The sequence below is a fragment of the Lynx canadensis genome, chromosome F1 (genome assembly GCF_007474595.2).
Source record: "Lynx canadensis isolate LIC74 chromosome F1, mLynCan4.pri.v2, whole genome shotgun sequence".
In the NCBI taxonomy this organism is placed as follows: Eukaryota; Metazoa; Chordata; class Mammalia; order Carnivora; family Felidae; genus Lynx; species Lynx canadensis.
In genome coordinates, this window is record NC_044319.2 from 57,191,506 (window position 1) to 57,211,201 (window position 19,696).

At 40.3% G+C, this 19,696-nt stretch overlaps 1 protein-coding gene and 1 non-coding gene across 6 annotated transcripts in view; both read right to left on the reverse strand.

Moving 5' to 3' along the window:
* RAB3GAP2 (RAB3 GTPase activating non-catalytic protein subunit 2) overlaps nucleotides 1–19,696 on the reverse strand; it is a 104,395-nt gene that overhangs the window by 50,220 nt on the left and 34,479 nt on the right. For 3 of the 5 annotated variants that reach the window (XR_003966042.2, XM_030303123.2, XM_030303126.2), the window contains exons 3-9: nucleotides 17,347–17,482; nucleotides 16,184–16,265; nucleotides 13,837–13,884; nucleotides 13,677–13,752; nucleotides 13,245–13,346; nucleotides 8,916–9,015; nucleotides 6,848–6,946 (exon numbers count right to left, since the gene is read on the reverse strand). Coding sequence is in view for 4 of the 5 variants with exons in the window: in XM_030303123.2 (XP_030158983.1) it covers nucleotides 6,848–6,946; nucleotides 8,916–9,015; nucleotides 13,245–13,346; nucleotides 13,677–13,752; nucleotides 13,837–13,884; nucleotides 16,184–16,265; nucleotides 17,347–17,482 (643 nt within the window). In the remaining variant the exon portion in view is untranslated. The remainder of the gene's footprint in view (nucleotides 1–6,847; nucleotides 6,947–8,915; nucleotides 9,016–13,244; nucleotides 13,347–13,676; nucleotides 13,753–13,836; nucleotides 13,885–16,183; nucleotides 16,266–17,346; nucleotides 17,483–19,696) is intronic. The other 2 variants (XM_030303127.2, XM_030303125.2) reach the window with 1 other exon arrangement.
* On the reverse strand, nucleotides 4,866–4,997 carry LOC115505748. Its single transcript, XR_003966114.1, has one exon. It is a non-coding gene; the product is annotated as a small nucleolar RNA SNORA36 family (small nucleolar RNA).

Genomic DNA, 19,696 nt, shown 5'->3' on the forward strand with positions numbered 1-19,696 from the left:
AACAGCAACAACACGTGAGCTAAATGCACTGAAATGACACTGTCACTTCAGGTCATTACATTTTCGATTCCATTCAAAGATGCAAACTGCTTGCTTTTATATAACAGATAAAAGTCATTTTTAAATGACTGTAAAACCAATGTCATAAAATATTAAAAGTGCCACCTATTTCTCTAAGCCGTAAAATACTACAAAATTTCAATATTAACTTTTTGACACATACAAACTCAGACAGTACAGAAGGTATCCAGTCTGCCCAGATCTCCAGGCATCAGTCAGTTCCTAGAGGCAACAAGTGAAACCGTGTCTTACGCTGCCTTCAGGAGATGTTGTACAACAGATGACAGCACACCAAGTAAAAGGATGTGTGTCTTACTCATTTATTTCATAAAACATCAAAGAGACGTGCCACGTTCTTCTCAGTCACCCAGAACATTCCACGACGGCCATACCGTAAGTGATTTGACCTCTGATGGATATTTAGGTTGTTTCCCATCTTTGCCACTACCAATAACGCTGTGATAAAGATCTCTGATATGTCTTTGGACACCTATGTACGTCTATCAGTACGGAAAATTCTTACAGACAGAAATTCTCAAAGGGGATCACATTTTTAAACATCTTATTACATACTGTTACACTGCATTGCATAGAGGTGGTGTTAATTTACACGGCCACCAAAAAGACGAGAGCATCTGTGCTCTGTATCCTACCCCTCCCAACACAGCAAAAAACAAACACTTTCAAACCTTTACTCTGTAGTCCAGAAATCCCCAACCTTTTCGAAGGAAGAGTTAACTTTTTGTTTCCCCAAGGCTCTAAGAGTAAAAGCAGACAGACTGCTGACACCCACATGCTTGTCTGGAGTAGCAAAGGAAAAACCAAGGTCATGTAAATTCACCTGGGGGCAGGGAGAGAGAGATGGGAGCAGCAGGTGGTGGAGGAAGCTTAGAGATCCAGGAAGTAAAGATGTGCTGCTAAGATTCAACCTATGTGGACTCAGGCACACATGCGGTACCTGGGTATTCACATGGTCCGTGAAGATACTCAGTTGGAAAGTTCTAAACTCAAATACACTGTAGATTGGAACAGGAGTTACCCTAATTTTCACATATAGGTATTGCCTCGACTTGACCTGCAAATGGTCAAAAAACACAATGTTCCTGAAGAAGAGTCCTGGGAAAGGAAATACTTTTAGGGAGAGCCTGAGCAGGCCATTTGCTGGACTGAGGGACTGAAGTGATCAAATAATTGTCAAAGCTGGACTATTCTCAAAGAGCAGAACACCTGTCCCACCTTCATGAATAAATTCATGATTCAATATACAAAATGTTTTTACTATGTGATAAAAATCTGCATGACTTTGGCCTGACACTACCGGAATGAAATCAAAGGGTGGACTGTGTGACATATAAATTGAAATTTAAGTTTTGGTTTTTAAAAAGAAAATTTTTTTTTTTAACGTTTAGTTATTTTTGAGACAGAGAGAGACAGAGCATGAACGGGGGAGGGGCAGAGAGAGAGGGAGACACAGAATCGGAAGCAGGCTCCAGGCTCTGAGCCATCAGCCCAGAGCCTGACGCGGGGCTCGAACTCACGGACCGCGAGATGGTGACCTGAGCTGAAGTCGGACGCTTAATTGACCGAGCCACCCAGGTGCCCCTGAAATTTAAGTTTTAAAATAACCTCTCTCGGGGCGCCTGGGTGGCTCAGTCAGTTAAGTGTCCGACTCTTGATTTCAGCTCAGATCACGATCCCCATGTCATGGGATGGAGCCCCATGCTGGGCTCTGCACTGGCAGCGAGAAGCCTGCTTGAGATTCCCTCTCCCTCTCTCGGCCCCTACACTAAATGCACCTGCTCTCTCTCCCCCAAAATAAATTTAAAAAAATGTTTTAAATAACTTCTTCCTATACTCCAATAGGCACTCCTCTCCCACAGCCTACGAATCGCTGACTGCATCCCTGAGGTCTTATGTGCGCTGTCCTGCTCTCTGTACTGCGGCAAAGTGGTGAAATCGAGAGACCCGTGGTCTGTTGAGTCACCAATCTGAGCATTATTTTTCATTGATTTAAGGTAAATGAAGATACAGCTTATTGACAGCCCTTCTTCTCCCCATATCTTTCAATATATAAATATTTCAATTTCTTATTAAATATACGCTGCTTTCATTATTAGGAATGAGGTGAATATTACTGCTGAGACAAGCTGCCTACTGTAAGTGTATTTCCTCAGATGTGAACTTTTGGTGTTTTTCCTGAACATCTTATCTGAGGCCTTTCCACACTTTGAAACTTAGTATAAATATTAATATAATTTATATTATAAAAATTACAATTTAGTTAAAATACATATTAAAATAGATTTATGTAAATATAATACTAATTTGAAATATAATTTATGATTAAATGTTAACCCACTATTATTTTAAGTATTATTAAAATATAAATATTAATTTAACTCTTAATATAAATTTCCATAAAGTCAAACTCGGATAATTTTCTAGGTCTGTTATAGTGGCTAAAGAAGACCTCTTTGACAAAATAATATCTGGGCAGAGACCTAAATGAGGTGAGAGAGAGGGCGAGCCATGGCTAGCTGGGTAGAATTTTCCAGGCAGAAGGAGCCACAATCACAAATGCTCTCAAGCAGGAGGCCGCCTGGTGTATCTGAGGAACAACTAGGAGATGTGGTCAAACACACGGGGCGGGGCCGGGGGGGGGGGAGGTACTAAAGAAGATAAGGTAAAAGACACACCATAAACCAGGCAATGTCAGGCCTTGTATGCCACTATAAGGCCTTTGGATTTTATTAGGAATAAGACAGGAAGCCACTATAAAAATAACATTTTGCACAGAAGAGTGAGAAAAACATGACTTACATTTCAAAAGGCTATTAGCTGCTAACTGGCAAACAGATTTTAGAGAGGGAAGAAAGGAAGCAGAAAGACCAGTTAGAATGGTTTTTTCCTCAATCATTCAGGCAAGAGATGATGGTGGCTTAGACCACGGTGCTCACAATGATGGAGATGAGCGGTGGTCAGAAAGGGTCTGCTGTGCAGGAAGAGGCGGGGGTGAGGGGGGTAGTTGCTGGATGAAAAACCTGACAGAAGGAGGGGTCGAGGATGACTCAGAATCTTTGGGTGTGAGCAACAGAAGAGATGATAAGAAAAAAGGAGAAACAGGTTTGGGGGAGGAAATAAAAAATTCCGATTTGGATATGTTAAGTTTGGATACCCTGGTGGAAAATGAATTTTATAGAAATGAATTTTAAGGAAGAGGTCAAGACTGAACATAAAAAATGGAGATGCTGTGATCCAGTTTCTTGGCTCTTGTGTTTCTAATTTCTGAAAATAGAGGTGGAAAAGTTTCTTCTTCAACCTACCCCAATCTGGCTTTCCTCCTCACTGCTCCACCTAAAGTGCTCACATCAGACTCAAGGAAGAGCTCTACGTTGCCAAATCTGATGGACCTTTTCCCTTCCTGAATTCTATGAAGCATGCCACAGTCAACCACTCCCTCTCAAATTTATGTCAATAACTTGGACTTCTTCCCTAAACTTCAGATGTATATCTAACTGCCTACTTGACACCTCCATTTGAATGTGTAATTGTGTCAGAAGTTAACCTGTAAGAAACCTAACTCTTGATCTGTCCACCTCAAACCTCTTCCTTCTCCATATTTCTCACTTCAGTAAACAGATCATCCACTCAACTTGCTCAAATTAAAAAAAATCAGATATCCCTGAGTCCTTCCTTTCTCTCATTTCTCAAATCCACCCCTTACCAGTTACAAAAATATCTCAATCTGTCCACCCTCTCCAGCTCCACGGCTTCCTCTCCAGGCAAGGCCGCCATTCTCCCTCATTGCAACAAACTCCTTACCGGTCTCCCTGCTTTTACTTTTTATTTCACAAGCCTCTAAGCAGCAGTCAGGATCATTTAAAATGCCCCGTAGCTAGACACCATCAGTGACATCCCCTGTATTTAGAGAGAATCCAAACTCCTTACCCTATGTGATCTGTCCCCAGTCTCCATCTCCAACCCTACCTTGTCCTGTTCCCCCCCCCCCTTTTTTTTAATACAAAGAGAGAAAGAATGAGAACGTTAAGTAGGTTCCATGCCCGGCACAGAGCCCAACAGAGTCCATATGGGGCTCGACCGCACAACCACGAGATGACGACCTGCGTCAAAATCAAGAGTCAGACGCTTAACAGAATGAGCCACCCAGGCGCCCCTCCCCTTACTCTTTACAGTCAAGTCACAGGGACCTCCTTCCCGTTTCTCAGGACTTTGAGGCCCCACAGGCCCATCTCTTTGCTGCTTCCTCTGCCTGGAATGCTCTTCCTACACCCCTTCACATAGCTGGCTGCTCTCCCCACCCCGGTGTCCCGTCTGAACGTCACTTCTCTGGAGAGCCTTATCTTCACCAGTGTACCTGAAGTGGCCTCTTCCTTTCACTCTCCATCATAACCCTCTGCTTATCTTCCTCATGATGCAGGCTAACATTGTGATATGACCATATTTATTCACTTGGCTTAACTGTCCATCGTGTATCTCCCTATCACAGACTGTAAGCTTCATCGGGACGGGGTTCCGTCTGCCTTCTAGTTCTAGCTCCAATATTAGCGTGATATGTGATATGACCATATTTATTCATTTGGCTTAACTGTCCATCGTGTATCTCCCTATCACAGACTGTAAGCTTCATCGGGACGGGGTTCCGTCTGCCTTCTAGTTCTAGCTCCAATATTAGCACCTAGGACATACCAGGTGTTCACTTATTTGTTGGATGAATTCATCAGAACTTCAACATAAAGATGTACATGCAAAATAACGTCCGTTGTACCTTTTTTATTTTCCCATCATTTTGTAGGCTGGGAGATAAATGAATAGAATAATATTTTCTATCCAATCATTTTTCCTAGCCCGTTTCAATGTTCCAAAGTTCAATTCACAGAACAGGGAAGCCACCCTGAACCGAACTCAACACTTTGGAATTTTGCAGCATGTTTATGTTATTAGCAAAACAGTAAAGACACACTGAATGTCTACAAGAAAGTGCTTCATTGCAGAGTACTCCTCATGAGAAGGACGCAGCAACAAGCCACGGGATGCGTGTGTCAGGGATCTTCCGTCTGACCCTGCAGACTCACACTCCTGCCTTCTCTCCCCACCCACTCCCAGGGCACAGTGTGTGTAGATTAGGCTGACATCCGCCTGGCTTCAGACAACGGGAAGCCTCATCAGGACATCAAAGACAGAAAGGAAAGTGAAGTCAGGACACCTACTTCCCTGTGACACGTGAAAAAAAAGCCATCCTGCTCGTAAGATGCTGATTCTACTCACTACCTCCAAGTTCTGGAACTGTCCAGGCCCTTGCCCCCTGTGGCCTAGCAGTGGCTAACAGCTGGGCTGCTACGAAGCCCCGAGATGCTGTACCATCCCTTGTGGTTCTCCTGCACCACATCTTTCCAAATAGTTCCTCTGTAAATAAAAAGTGTTTCAGCTGTCCTATTTCAGGGGTGCCATCTGTTTTCTATCAGGACCCCGATAAAATGTGTATTTAGCAAAATTGATTGAAAGGCTCTTTACAATATGTTGATTAGAAAAGGGCTGTAATATGGTTGGTATGATGTAATCCTATTTATGAAAACCTATTTCTATCACCATATACATATTACACATGCATTTCACACACAAGTCTATAAGGATGTTTACCAAAATGCCAATGGTGAGTATCTCTGGATGGTGTAGGTTTAAGGGGATATTTTTTCTTTTCCTCTTTATATACTTATATACTATTTGAATTTAACAAGCATATAACATGTTGGTAAACAGAAAACAATACACATTTTTTAAATAGTATTTTCTCCTCCACTCCATTTCTACTACCTTAATTCAGAAACTCATTACTTCTTACCAAGAAGTATCCTTCTTGCACCTAGTTTCTAGCCTTGACCCCCACATTACAGTCACTAAGAACTACCAAAGTGATTCTTCTAACAGGCTAAGTGATAATACCATTGTTTTGCTCAGAATTCTCCAGTGGCTCTCAGTGTTGCTGGGAGGAAGACCTAAATTCCTCCGCATAGCACACTAGGCTCTTCGAAATCTGACTCCTATTTACATGTCTGCCTGCCAGTTCTCCTTGTACCCATTATTTTTACAGCACGCGGTGCACTTCCCCCCTCACGCCTAGCACACGTTGGCTAGGATGCCGCCTCTGTGCTGCTGCTTCTGATCAAGTCCCACTCATTCTTCCAATTTCAGACTGAAGTCCGCCACTGCTCCCTACCTCCCTCAGCGCCAGGGGTTCTCCTCCGCCTCCCGCCCCAGCTGGTGCACTTGGCGACTGCAGCTGTTTCCACATGGTTCTTCCAGCTAGCCTCACGCTTCCCTGATGAGACCAAGCCTTCTCACCTCTGTCTTTTTCGTCTGTGTTCCCAGTGCCTAACACAGTGAGTCTTCAATTATGCTCGCAAGGAGAAATCTGCTTTTACCTATACTCTGCTGGTCTAAAGGTTACAGTTTTAGAAGACTGAGCTATATGGTGATTATATGAATTAAACTTGTCTGCAAAAAAAAAAAAAAAAAAATGAAGTCAAATAGTGAAAGACCTAAAACTGAACAATACTGCTGCTGAAGATGTAATTATTAAAACTGCTGTCGCTTCTTAAACTTATAAACCTACAATGATCCGTAAGTCTGGAGTAACTTCCAAATGTCGCACTAAAGATAATGCATTTCCTTTCGCCTAAGAATAAATGGACATTTCTAATAAATGAGATACATCAATTAAAAAGCAAAAGAAGTAAATTCCATAAGAATTTGAATGAGTAATGCTTACCAATACTAGCATGATCAATAATAGTGTCGATATCTTGTAGACCCCATTTTTTATAAGCTAACGGTGGTGGCTGTATGTTCTCATTGCCTGATGCCGCAGCTGTTAAAGACAAAAATTAAACAATCCAAACTTAACTATAATGGATGAAGCAAAGTTTTACAAAAAAACCTTTAAAAATATAATAACTTGATTACTTTAAAATTTCAATAATAATAATGAGGCAAGGCAACATAAACAAGGCTAAAGTGAACTTTATTCATGCCAAGACAGTATATGTAAAACACAAACATTAAAAGAGCAAGTTGACCGTCACAAGAGATTTTGGAACATTCACGTAATTGGAAGAAGGCTATTAAAAACTCTAGACTATTACTAAACTTTAAGGCGAATTCAAACTGCAATTGAAGACAAAGAAACAATCTCTCCCTGCTGAGAAATACTGGATAAAATCCTGAGAATGGCAACCAGTGCCTTAACTTGGTGAAAAATTAAAAACTCAACGACATGCCTGTAAGAGCACACATATAGCAAGGCCTCGAAGACAACAGCCTAGGCCAGTCTTGATAGAAAGATATGTAACCAGCAATAGCATCACCAGAAAGAATAAAATGCCTGTATCTGCTCAGTATTTCCACCTAGTGAGCAAGTAATGAACAGAAAAGCAATAGTTACACCTCTTGCCATAGGTTTAGGCACTAGGTCCTATTTATCAGTAAAGTTTCATGCTACATATTAGAATACAGCTGGATTCTGGTTGTTTATTCTGGGAAGTGAAGTACTTTAATAAGGGAAAAACAGATTCCTCTAAGCACTTCAGATTTTGATAGTAAGGCCAAGAAAAGAGAATTTTCCTACATGCCGAAATAAAAAGACACAACAATTTGTCAGAATTCTTTTCAGAGCAGCTTACTTTAGGTGGGCACTTAGTGGCTTTCTTACTTCCTAGGAGACCAATGGCTTTATGGTCTTAAACACAAAAGATAAACAGGAACTCAACAATAAAAATTAAATGGCTGACAATACCAATAATCATCGATTTCTAGTTTATTTCACCGACTGAATTCTTACCTGCAGAAAACTGCCAGTCTCTTTAGGTATATATACTAATGACTATTTTAAATGACCCCAAGATAATGATGCTTATTATGCCTAAATTTAAATAATTTAAAAGATTATGAAATAGCCATAAAAACTCCAACAAGTTCTGACTGAATAGAAAAGCAGGTACCATTAAAGACGTACATAACCAAAACCTCCTGATTTTACCAATCCATTAACCTGCAAACAAGACAAACTTGGTTTTAGGGCCATTATAAGCCCCACTACCCAAGCCCAGAAGAAAAGGAGGAAGTCTAGCACTGGTGTTTTCACTGAGTTTAAAGCTTTTCTAAAAGTGGGGTCTTAAAATTGATGGTATGTTTCTCGCTGGCGGCATTTTTGCAGGTACTACTGCATCTATAAACAATGACATCTTGAATTTGATGGACACAACTCTGCTCTTCATCCTCTTCCCAAGAAGGTAGACTGAGCAGTACAAGAAAGAACTCTTGATTGTTTGTGCACTTTTCACCCCCAAGTCTGGAAATAATGTAGTTGCCCATATACACATCGTTCAGGCATTTAACTTCTCCATTCAGAAGCTTTCCGGGTTAGCAAAGAGAAGCCAATGTGGACTCCCTGTTGGGCCTTGCCCACGGGTGGGTGGGGCGGGGTGGGGAATAAAATCCCCCCCGCACACAGTGGTATCCTTACCCTTGGTGAGAATGGAAGCAATGCAGAATCACAAGATTCTAGTAACCAGCCCAACAGCTGCTGAAATAGTGAGAACTTGGTTCCTCGGCTAGATGCAATGAAATTTCTCACCCCAATACATAGCGTTGATTACCAGTCCTTGCCTTTATCTTACTGAGCCATCTACCCAACAATGCACTCCCATTTTTACAGTCACGGGGTCTTTGTTGTAAATCTAGTACAGGCGGCCTTTTTAATTTAGAGGACATACTTAATTCTCTAAATGGGTTAAATTAAATGAGAAGTTAGAAGTCAGATACGGTGTGCCAAAAATTACCTTTTGCTACCTGATTTCGACAAGCACGAAGAGACTGAAAAAGGCTAAATCCATCAATAGTCACAATGGCAGCTGGATATAAGATACTCAACTCTTCATTCTATTAAAGAAATAAGAAAATAATACATCTCATCATTGCCAAATAAGCATGTCTACTTCTTGTATTATAGTTGAATGTCAGGATTAATGAAAAATAGAAAATACTATGACTAAGTGTCAACCACCCAACACACAAAACACCATCAAGCAGAAGAAAAGTAAAAATAAATGGAAAATTAAATTCAGAATGCCTTTTGGCCAAGGACCTACAATTCTTCTCAAACATAAGCTTTTGTAAATGACGTATAATGCATTCAGGGTAGGTGGTGAGATTAACCAAAAAATGTACACATTGCATTAAACTGAAGTATAGTCATTGTGCAAATACAACAATATATAAAAGAAGAAGAAGGAAAAAAAAAGAAACTCACCTGATATCCCAGACATGTCTCAATACACATCCTTATACGCTTTGGATGAGGTTATACTATATACAGTATAACATGTTTTTTATTACTCAATATGTCAATGATATTTTTCCACTCCAGTAAGCGAGCAAATCATTTTTTATTGTGGCTAAAGCAGTAGGTAGCATATGTATCAAAATTTAGTTAACTAGTTCTTAGTGATAGAAATTTTGTTTGGGAGACCTAGAAACCACTCTCCTGACTGAGGCCCTCCAACAGCTTCCTTCTGCACTCTGGGATACAGCCTGCCTCCTTAACCAGGCCTGGAGGACGGGGCACCTGTCTATCATCTCACCTCTCTCTCCCCTTGCTCCCTGAACAAAGGCCATTATCATCTCAGTGCTTTGAACAGGCCTAGACCTTACCTCCCAGGTCATCACCTGCCTAATTCTTCTTTTTTTTTTTTTTTTTTCCAACGTTTATTTATTTTTGGGACAGAGAGAGACAGAGCATGAACGGGGGAGGGGCAGAGAGAGGGAGACACAGAATCGGAAACAGGCTCCAGGCTCCGAGCCATCAGCCCAGAGCCTGACGCGGGGCTCGAACTCACGGACCGTGAGATCGTGACCTGGCTGAAGTCGGACGCTTAACCGACTGCGCCACCCAGGCGCCCCTAATTCTTCTGATCAATCAGTTCTCAGCTCAAACGCAATTGCTCAGAGGCTGCTCCAGAGCCCCTAGAGGTCAAGCAGGCACCTCCATTCTCCTGCCTCCTTACCACCTCATCAACATGATTACTTCCTTCCTAGTACCTGTCAGACACTGGAACCATCTTTGTATCTCTAGTTGTTTATTGCTGGTCTCCCTTCGCCATCCCCAGACTATAAGCTCCAGGAAAGGAGGATCTCTGTGCGTCTGCTTTACCAAGGATTCTCAGTGATTAGAACTGGACGGGGAATAAAATAGGCAGTAAATATTTATGAATGAATTAATACATTTTCATTATAAACACCACTGCAATAAAAATTCTTCTGTGTAGATCTTTTCACATTACTTTAGTATAAGTTCCTTCAACTGGGTCTGTTGGAGCGTATAGTATTCTCAATTTTCATTCATATTATTAAACTGCCCTCAAGAAAGTACCTGTCAATTTACGTTTCCACCAATACATGAGTGTGTTTCTCCATACTGTAACCAACAGTTTTGTAAATCTTGATCTTTGTCAATATAAAAGGTGAAAAATTATCCAAATGTAGTTGCTTATAGTTCTTAGATTATTATTTAGATTCAAAATGTTATGTGCTTTCCGACAAATTTTATTTCTCCTTTTCAGAACTGCCTTGCCCTCTTTTCTACTGGACCAGTAGACTGTTTCCATTTTTAAAAGAGATTTATGGGCCACGAGGGATAGGAGCCAGAGGAAGGGAGCTGGCATGGGTGCTCATATGACAGATGCACAAGGCTAGGCTGTACGGCCCACTGAGCACAACAGTGGGGAAAGAGCCTTGTCACTGCCTTGGAGGAGCAAGTCAGTTATCTCGAAATCCAGACAGTCCTCCTGAAGGAGATACTAATACAAATACCAATGGTCCAAAAGCTACAGAAATTATGCCGGATGACAGAGATCTTTGTGCAGAAGACCCAGAAGGAGTTCCTTTGACATTCAAGAAAGAGATCTTCTCTCTTTGGAATCTTCTCCTACAATGACCTGCTGTCACTTCCACTACACTCATTGACCCCAGAGAATTGAATCAGAGGGAATGTGCTCTATGATCCTTAATAGATCTGGGAGTACAAGAAGCAGTGAATATGTACTTTTGATATATGAATTGATATATCAGATCCAAAGATGCTTATGTAGAATATAGAGTAACAACCAAGACTTCACTCTCCGTGTTCAATAAGAATTATTTTTCAACCAATAGATTTTCTTGACTCGCAAACAGCAAGTATTTAAATGTTATATTTTTCTACCAACTCTAAAAAATAGTATAGACATAACCCAACTTAAAATGTTCAAAGAACCTTCACCACCTAGAGAATAGAAAAACAGAGAACAGCTCTTGAGAAGTATCTTCAATGAACACAATATCTTCTTAGATTTCCAAGAGCTCCTTCTTTGTTTCCTTCAATGGTTTCATTTTCTTCTACTTTCTTGTGGTGAATATTAGGAAGACTTAAATTTTCAGTCTTCACTTTTATTTTCCTAGGTCCTCTACCTGGAAGAATTCATTATCTATAACTTAAACCAACTTCTTCAATCTAGTCTTTGCGCCTGTACAGAAATTCTGTATGGCAAGCCATACTAGTATTTTCATTTTATTTCATTTCATTTCCTACCATCGCCTCAAACTCAACATATCTAAAACCAAACTTAACAACCTTTACTCACTGCCAAAGCAGTCCCATCTTCCTACTTTGTCAATGGCACTCTTCAGCGTGGGTATCTTAAAGACCACTCATTTTCCTCTTGACTCGTCTACATCTCTAGACAATAACCAAATCCTGCCGATTGTTCCTTTAAATGATTTTTGTACTGGTCATTTTTCTCTTCTTGCGGCCATTAGAGAGTCCCATCCCAACACTGCACGTCTATTACAGAGAACTTCAAAAAATCAGTTAACTAGCCTCCTTGATTCCAGACTCTCTCAACTCCAATTCCTCCTGAGGAGAGATTCCTTCAGTATCCCTTTGATATATCACTTCCTTCTCATAAATCCTTGTAGCTTTGCTCATCTCCTGAATCATTATGATTTTTACTTGGTTTTCAAATTTATGAAAAAAACTGGCCACTCTGCCTATTCGACAGTTTCTCAATATTTTCTATCATAGGTTTCTTTGTTGTCTCATGCACTGTCCTACATTTGAATCTCCCTTCATTTTTCTCCTGATTACCTAAAATACTTTCCCTTCTTTTACCATTAACTAATTATTAGATTCTATAACCATTCTTCACAGCTTAATTCAAATCTCACCTCCTCAATGAAAGTTTCTTTTATTGTCCTCGTTCTAATTGAGCGCCCCTTTCTCCAAACTTGTACAGAATGTATTCTGGCCACATAAAATGGCAAATCACTAGGTACTGCTTTGCATTGATGCTTAATTCGCTCAAAGGCATTAATACGAATTAATCTAGTCTCTCTTACTAGATTAAGTTTCTTCTACAGCTCCAGTCACCAGGCCACCTCTCATACAATTTAAGTCTACACAGGTACACAATACACACATCTGTTTATGTGAAACCTTTTGGAAGCAGGATAGTAAAAAGGAGAAAGGCATATTTACATAGTTTTGACTATGTACATTGTGAGTCAAACAAGAGCGTATTAGTTTACATGGCTCTACAATTAATTTTTGACTGAGGCAAATTCTCACACCACCTGGGAAGCAGTGAAAACTGTACATTTGGAGAGTCTTAGATATAAAATATTATTTTCTATCAAAATCTTCAGTTCAGTGAATGTATTTCCCACTATAAATAAAAACTTCACCCCCTGAGAAATAGGTAGTACAATATAGTAGTATTAATAATAGGTCAGAACTTTTTTCTTTTATTGTGTACAATTTTGACAGCTAAATCCAAATAAAAAAGATATATGCCATATGTCTACCTTAAGTCACTATTAAATTCTGAAAATAAGAAACCCTTTTAAGGTTCTCTGACTACAGTCTTTTATTTTACTATATAATAAAACATAGGATATTTCATTAAATAAGTAAAAGCAAGAATGGGATTCTGTACTCAGTCATAAACAGGTTATATTTCCAGAATATGCCAGCACAGCTAACTGTGCCACAAGATACCTTTAAGTTTCCCAAAAAAGACAAAAAAAATACTTCAAAGTAAAGGCACTGTTACTTTGAACACAGTCTTCTACACTACCTGTTCGGTCACGCCAGGATGCCGTGGGATTTCATAGGTCCTGCACTTAAGCTGGAGCACAGAGTCCTCATTCAAAAGCTGTGCGAGCAGGAGCACGCCGTTCTAGAAGGAAGCAAAGAGGAGGGCTCTGCTCGTTTCCTTACGAATGGACCCGAACATGTATGGCCAGGCAGAGACTGTCGTTTCCCCACCAGTTTTCCACGGATATCAGGCACTCTCTTTCAGAAGAACACAGCTTCTCTTCTCAACAGGTTCTACCAGAACTTTCCACCATGACTTCCCCTGTCCCTGCTTCCACACCCACCCCGCACAGGAAGTAGCAACTACACATCCCCAAGCAGCAGGCAGTGAGTCACAAATGAGTATAATGGGGACACCTAACTAGATATTCCCGTCGAGTGGTGCTTTCTAACTGCTGAACACTCAGCTCACCTCCGTGTAGAAGCGTACGTAACCTGAAGTAAAGCCCACCACGATGCAGGTCCAGTCAGGACGCCCGGTGGAACTCCTGTCACAGACAAAATTTGTAATTTTTGTTATAATTTTGCTCATAAAGCAAAGCAGAGAAAACAAATAATTTCTTTATCCTTACCTCTTTTGGCTTGCTAGTGGGATACACAGAGCACTGGTTACACATTCTCTAAAAACAAAAACGAAATCGTATGTTTATCTAATGAATTTAGCAAGTACTTTTATTTCCCTCTACTTCAATGTTAAAGGGCAACCAATGGAAGCTGTGCCCTGTGAACCAGTTTTCTTCATTGCAGAAGTAAAAATACAGTAAAATTCCACATAAGGAGAATCATAAAAATCATTCACGTAAAAGGTAAGGTCACATTCACTTGAGGTTAATGAAAACACTATTCTTTACTCTGTACCGTCACGAAAAGCACAAGAGAAAGCAAAACTTTACTGCGCGCACGGATTATACACAGAACTGAGGAACAGCAGGTCATTGGGGGTGGTCATTTCCTACCGGCCCCCTCTCCTCCGCGTCAGCTATGCATGGGGCACAGCACGGGAGGCACGTCGGTCACATCACAGGCAAACCCCACTTCGGTGGCTATGTTATTCTAGGGATTAACTACATTTCACCTGGTTGGCTTCCTCCTTGATATTTTGCAGAAACTGCCCCTGATAATCCATTTCGAAGAACATGCTAGGTTGAGTGTCCCTAAAAGATTCTTTTTTAATGTGACATGTGGACTTGAAAAATCTTTCAGGGGGCGCCTGGGTGGCTCAGTCGGTTAAGCGGCCAACTTCAGCTCAGGTCATGATCTCGCCGTCTGTGAGTTCGAGCCCCGCGTTGGGCTCTGTGCTGACAGCTCAGAGCCTGGAGCCTGTTTCAGATTCTGTGTCTCCCTCTCTCTGACCCTCCCCTGTTCATGCTCTGTCTCTCCCTGTCTCAAAAATAAATAAAACATTAAAAAATAAATAAAAAATAAATAAATCTCTTGTTAAAAAAAAAAAAAAGAAAAAAGAAAAGAAAAATCTTTCAGGAGCTCAGAGACTAAGCCCCCAAATTAAAATAACTCCTTCTTGGGACGTGTGGATGGCTCAGTCAGTTGAGCGTCCGACTTCGGCTCAGGTCATGACCTCACAGTTCGTGAGTTCAAGCCCTGCATCAGGCTCTGCACTGACAGCTCGGAGCCTGGAGCCTGCTTCAGATTCTGTGTCTCCCTCTCTCTCTGCCCCTCCCCAGCTTGCGCTTTCCCTCTCTATCAAAAATAAATAAACATTTAATAAATGAAATGGAATGAAATGAAATGAAATGAAATGAAATGAAATGAAATAAAATACTCCTCCTGACTGATTTTATTTTATTTATTTTATTTTTTTTTCTCCTGATTTTAGTGTCAACCCTCAGGCCCATCACCAGCTTATTAAAGAAGCTGTGAACACTCTTGCCCCATACATTGTATTATGCAACCACTGAACAAAATCTTTTTGTTTGTTGTAACTGAACCACTGTGTTTGCTTTGCACTGCTGACAGAAATTAAATGTCTTCAAATTCTTAGACTACACAGCTTGAGGTGAAATATTATCATTTATTTTGATAAGAGTAGAGAACATTCCGGTGAGTAACTACAATGTGCCAACACGTATTATGGACTTCCACTTGGCTGTTGTCTTTTACCTGAATCCAAAGTCTGAAGTATCTTACTCATCCTCATCAGACAGCTTTGTCATAAAAATTTAAGTGAAAACAGTTTTTGGCACCAGGTTCCAGGTTAGCAGCTCCACCAAATAATCAGGCTAGAGAATCACTCTTATTGGGTCATTGGGAAACTTGAATTTACCAACTTGCCTTTCTGAAGTATTTATGAGTTTTAAGAATTAATGTAGCACTGTCCCCTTTAAGTACAAGGCCAATGCTACCAAAGCAGAGAAAACAATGACTGCCCTGGACTTTTTGGCTGAATAAAATCAGTAATGAACACAGGAAACAACAAAATGTAGAAAGTATGGGATTCTCTCTGAGCTTCTCTTTAAATCCTCTGCAAACTAGTTTTTTTTAAAAAAGTAATCACGTGGGGCGCCTGGGTGGCGCAGTCGGTTAAGCGTCCGACTTCAGCCAGGTCACGATCTTGCGGTCCGTGAGTTCGAGCCCCGCGTCAGGCTCTGGGCTGATGGCTCGGAGCCTGGAGCCTGTTTCCGATTCTGTGTCTCCCTCTTTCTCTGCCCCTCCCCCGTTCATGCTCTGTCTCTCTCTGTCCCAAAAATAAATAAACGTTGAAAAAAAAATTAAAAAAAAAAAAAAAAAAGTAATCACGTGAGTAAAATTTAAATTTGCTGACCAAATCACGCTCCACAACCTCTAAGTTGGGATGAATATACATTCACTAAATACTCCAGTGATGAAACTTCTTGCTCTACAAATCAAATAATTTCATACATACATTTAAAACAAGCTGAGAAAACGTTAACTGTTACCTACCCTTCTTCGACATTTAAAGAACCACTCCAGCCAGCAGCAAATTGCATTTCTTCCTTTCCTTTATCACTGTATTTCCATTTTGCTGAAAAAATTATCATATAAAATAACTTTATAGCATACTAAAACAGTAATTTATAAATTTCACAGTTTCCCTTTAGAATAAGTACAGAATGTAATTGTTCTATATTAGTGGGTTTGGGTCTCTATAGGTAAATATTTAAAAAATTTTATAAGATTTTTATAAAACTCAACCTAGTCTCCTGGCCCGTAGTCTCTCCCCTCCTCCAATTAAATCCATCTGATGTCGCAGTTCTTGCAGAATAAAGTTACTATTCTTATGTACCACCCCATCTGTTGTATTTATGCAATGACTTTTATCTTCAGATGACAAAGAAGACTTTTCTATTAGATTTATGCTACAGGGGCGCCTGGGTGGCTCAATCGGTTAAGCATCCAACTCTTGATTTCGACCCGGGTCTCACGAACCGTGAGACGGAGCCCTCTGAACTGACATCACAGAGCCTGCCTAGGATTCTCTCTCTCCTTCTCTCTCCGTCCCTCCCCACTCTCTCTCACTCTCAAAAGAAAGAAATATTAAAAAAAGAAAAAGGCTTATGCTACAGAAGGATAAATCTACTTTGAAGACCATTCCACAGCCATTTAATAATGTATGATCTGATTTTGATCAGTGAGGTTTTCCATATTTTATGTCAACATTCATTTTAGTCTTCAGCAAAAATTATGAACTGAAAATTTATGCCCACAGTGAGAAACTAGAGTCCTATGAGTTTTCAAAATGTGGTTGAAAATCACCTCCATTCACATTATGACTAAGAAGGGGCCAGCGGCCTCTTTAGCTCTGCCCGCCCCTTCCAAGAACCGGGCAATGCCCAGTTCTGCCTCTGAAGAGCCACATAACCACAGCTAAAGTATCTGCAGCCAAGAAAGAAAAGCAGAGGAAACAAACAGAATCGAAAGAAGGAAAGAGAATGAGAGGTACAAAAACACTGAAAATAAGTGTTATACAAAACATGAAAGTACACTGTAGAACGCCACCATATAATGCATATGATGTAAGTAACATTTTTTCTTCCTAGCTAACCCATTTCCGTCCTATTCTATGCATCAAAATAAAAGGCACTAAAAATAATAAGAGTACTTACGCACTAGAAAAACAGCTTTTTGCTCTCGAGCTATAACCATAAGATCATTGGTCGGAGATAAGGATAAAACACAGTCTTGCAGCCAGGAAGTTTTTTGTGCTTTGCAAGTATTTCCTTCTTCTTCCTGTGGGTAAAACTTCAATTACAGTGTATGTAAAAATATTGAGAGTACTGCATCTCGACTTATCTGCCTTGAGGAACAAGGGGGAAGAAAAAGGGATAAAGAAATCTTCCTATTTCTTTTTAAAAGTCTCAATAATATTCCTTATCAAAACACGTCAAAGATGACCAATAAATAAAATATCCACTACAAACAAATCTGTTTTGAATATTAATGCAGAAAGTTTTAACATAAGCACATATAAACTAGTAAGACATTAAAAGAATGTCATACAGAGATCATTCCAAGAATGACTCACTGTTAGAAGCTTTAGTGAATAATCCAATTCCAGACAGACAGCTAAGGTATCTGCAGCTACACGGCAAGGAAAAAATTCTCTGCTGTTTATGTTGTAGGGTCTGTAAATGTACTGGATAAATTTGATACTTTTTTCTTCATTTGAATTGAAAGATGTTTTCATTTTTTATTGACAAATTACTTAAAAAATAATTAAAAAGAGGAAAGTCCCCATGGTTAAGAATTCGAAGGATCTAAAATGGTCTTCTCTCTAAGATGGTCTCTCTCACACTCTAGAACTCTAGCTTCCTATTTACTCTGGAGACAACCAGTGCAGTGAGGGTGTATTTCCAGGTACGCTTTATGCACATACAAGCAAATACATTACTCTCCTTCTCTTACACAGATAGTAGCACACTACACACACAGTCCTCTATACTTTACTTTTTTCCTCTTAACATATGCCTGAGACTTCATTCCCCACGAAGTTTTTCTTAAGGTTGCATAATACTCCACTGTAGAGATACACCATGATTTGTTTCACCAGTCCCCTATTAATGGGCATCTGTGATGTCTACACTCTTCTGCTGCTACAAATGATGATACAGCGAATAACTTCATACACTTGTCAGTTTGTGTGGGAGCATATTAGCAGGATAAATTCCTAGAAGTGAAATTGCCAGGTCAAAGGTAATATGTATTAGTAAATTTGCTATCTAAATTGTGTTCCACAGAGGTAGTATTAATTTATAATCTGACCAGCAAGTTTTGAAAGTGCTTGCTTCCCCACAGACTTTTCAAAAGATGCTTTAACTCTGGATCTCCGTCAATGCAACAGACGACAAATGCTACCTCAGTATACTGCCTTCTTATTAATGAGAACAGTCATTTTCTCATATGCTTAAAAGTCTTCTCTATGAATGATCTGTTCCTTTCCTTTACACATTTCCTGATGGGTTGCTACTCCTTTTCTCATTTATTTGTATATATTGTTTACATACAAAGAAAACTGGCCTTTTTTTTTTAATTTTTTTTTTTAACCTTTATTTATTTTTGAGACAGAGAGAGACAGAGCATGAACGGGGGAGGGGCAGAGAGAGAGGGAGACACAGAATCGGAAGCAGGCTCTAGGCTCTGAGCCGTCAGCCCAGAGCCCGACGCGGGGCTCGAACTCACGGACCGCGAGATCGTGACCTGAGCTGAAGTCGGACGCTTAACCGACTGAGCCATCCAGGCGCCCCAAAACTGGCCTTTTGAACACAAGAGTTGTAATAGTTTTTCCCAGTCAATATGGTAGTTTAATGTGTTCTATGTAGACATTTTTTAATGTTATGCAGCTAAATTTTCGATCTATTCTTTTTGGTTTCTAAGCTTTCAAAGCTTTACTCAAACCCACCCAGTGGCTCTTAGACTGAACTAAACAGCAGGACATGGGGAGAGAGGGGATGACACGTAGGCTGTTCGTTCTTTCTTCTTAATCTACACATTTATACTTTTTTTAAACTTAGCAAATAGGAATCATGTAGATTTCTGGAAAAATTCCTTGTTTTATTAAAGTTCTACTTTTCTAAGGAATTCTGCTACCCAGTTTGGTGTTCTTAATGTGTACTTTCCTATATGTAAATTAGGGAGAAAATTCATCCCCTAAAGATGAAAGTAACATAGTAAAGGCTAGTTGTAGTTTGCCTCTCTCTGGGCCCACAATTGCTGCTGTAGAGTACAGTCTCTGTTTAGGCAGCGCACACCCAGGACTCCTCAGAGCAGCTCAGCTGTAGCTGAAGACAACCCTGCCCTGGGGTTCCCTCCCCAACAACTGAGATTCCAACTGTACCAACTTCGAGGTGCAGGACTTTTCAAGTGATGGAGCATCTCACCTTCAGCCAGGCCGCTAGAAGCAGGGTGAGTCACACGGGGATGTTTAAGTACTGTGATAAGAAGTCAGGGGCGCCTAAA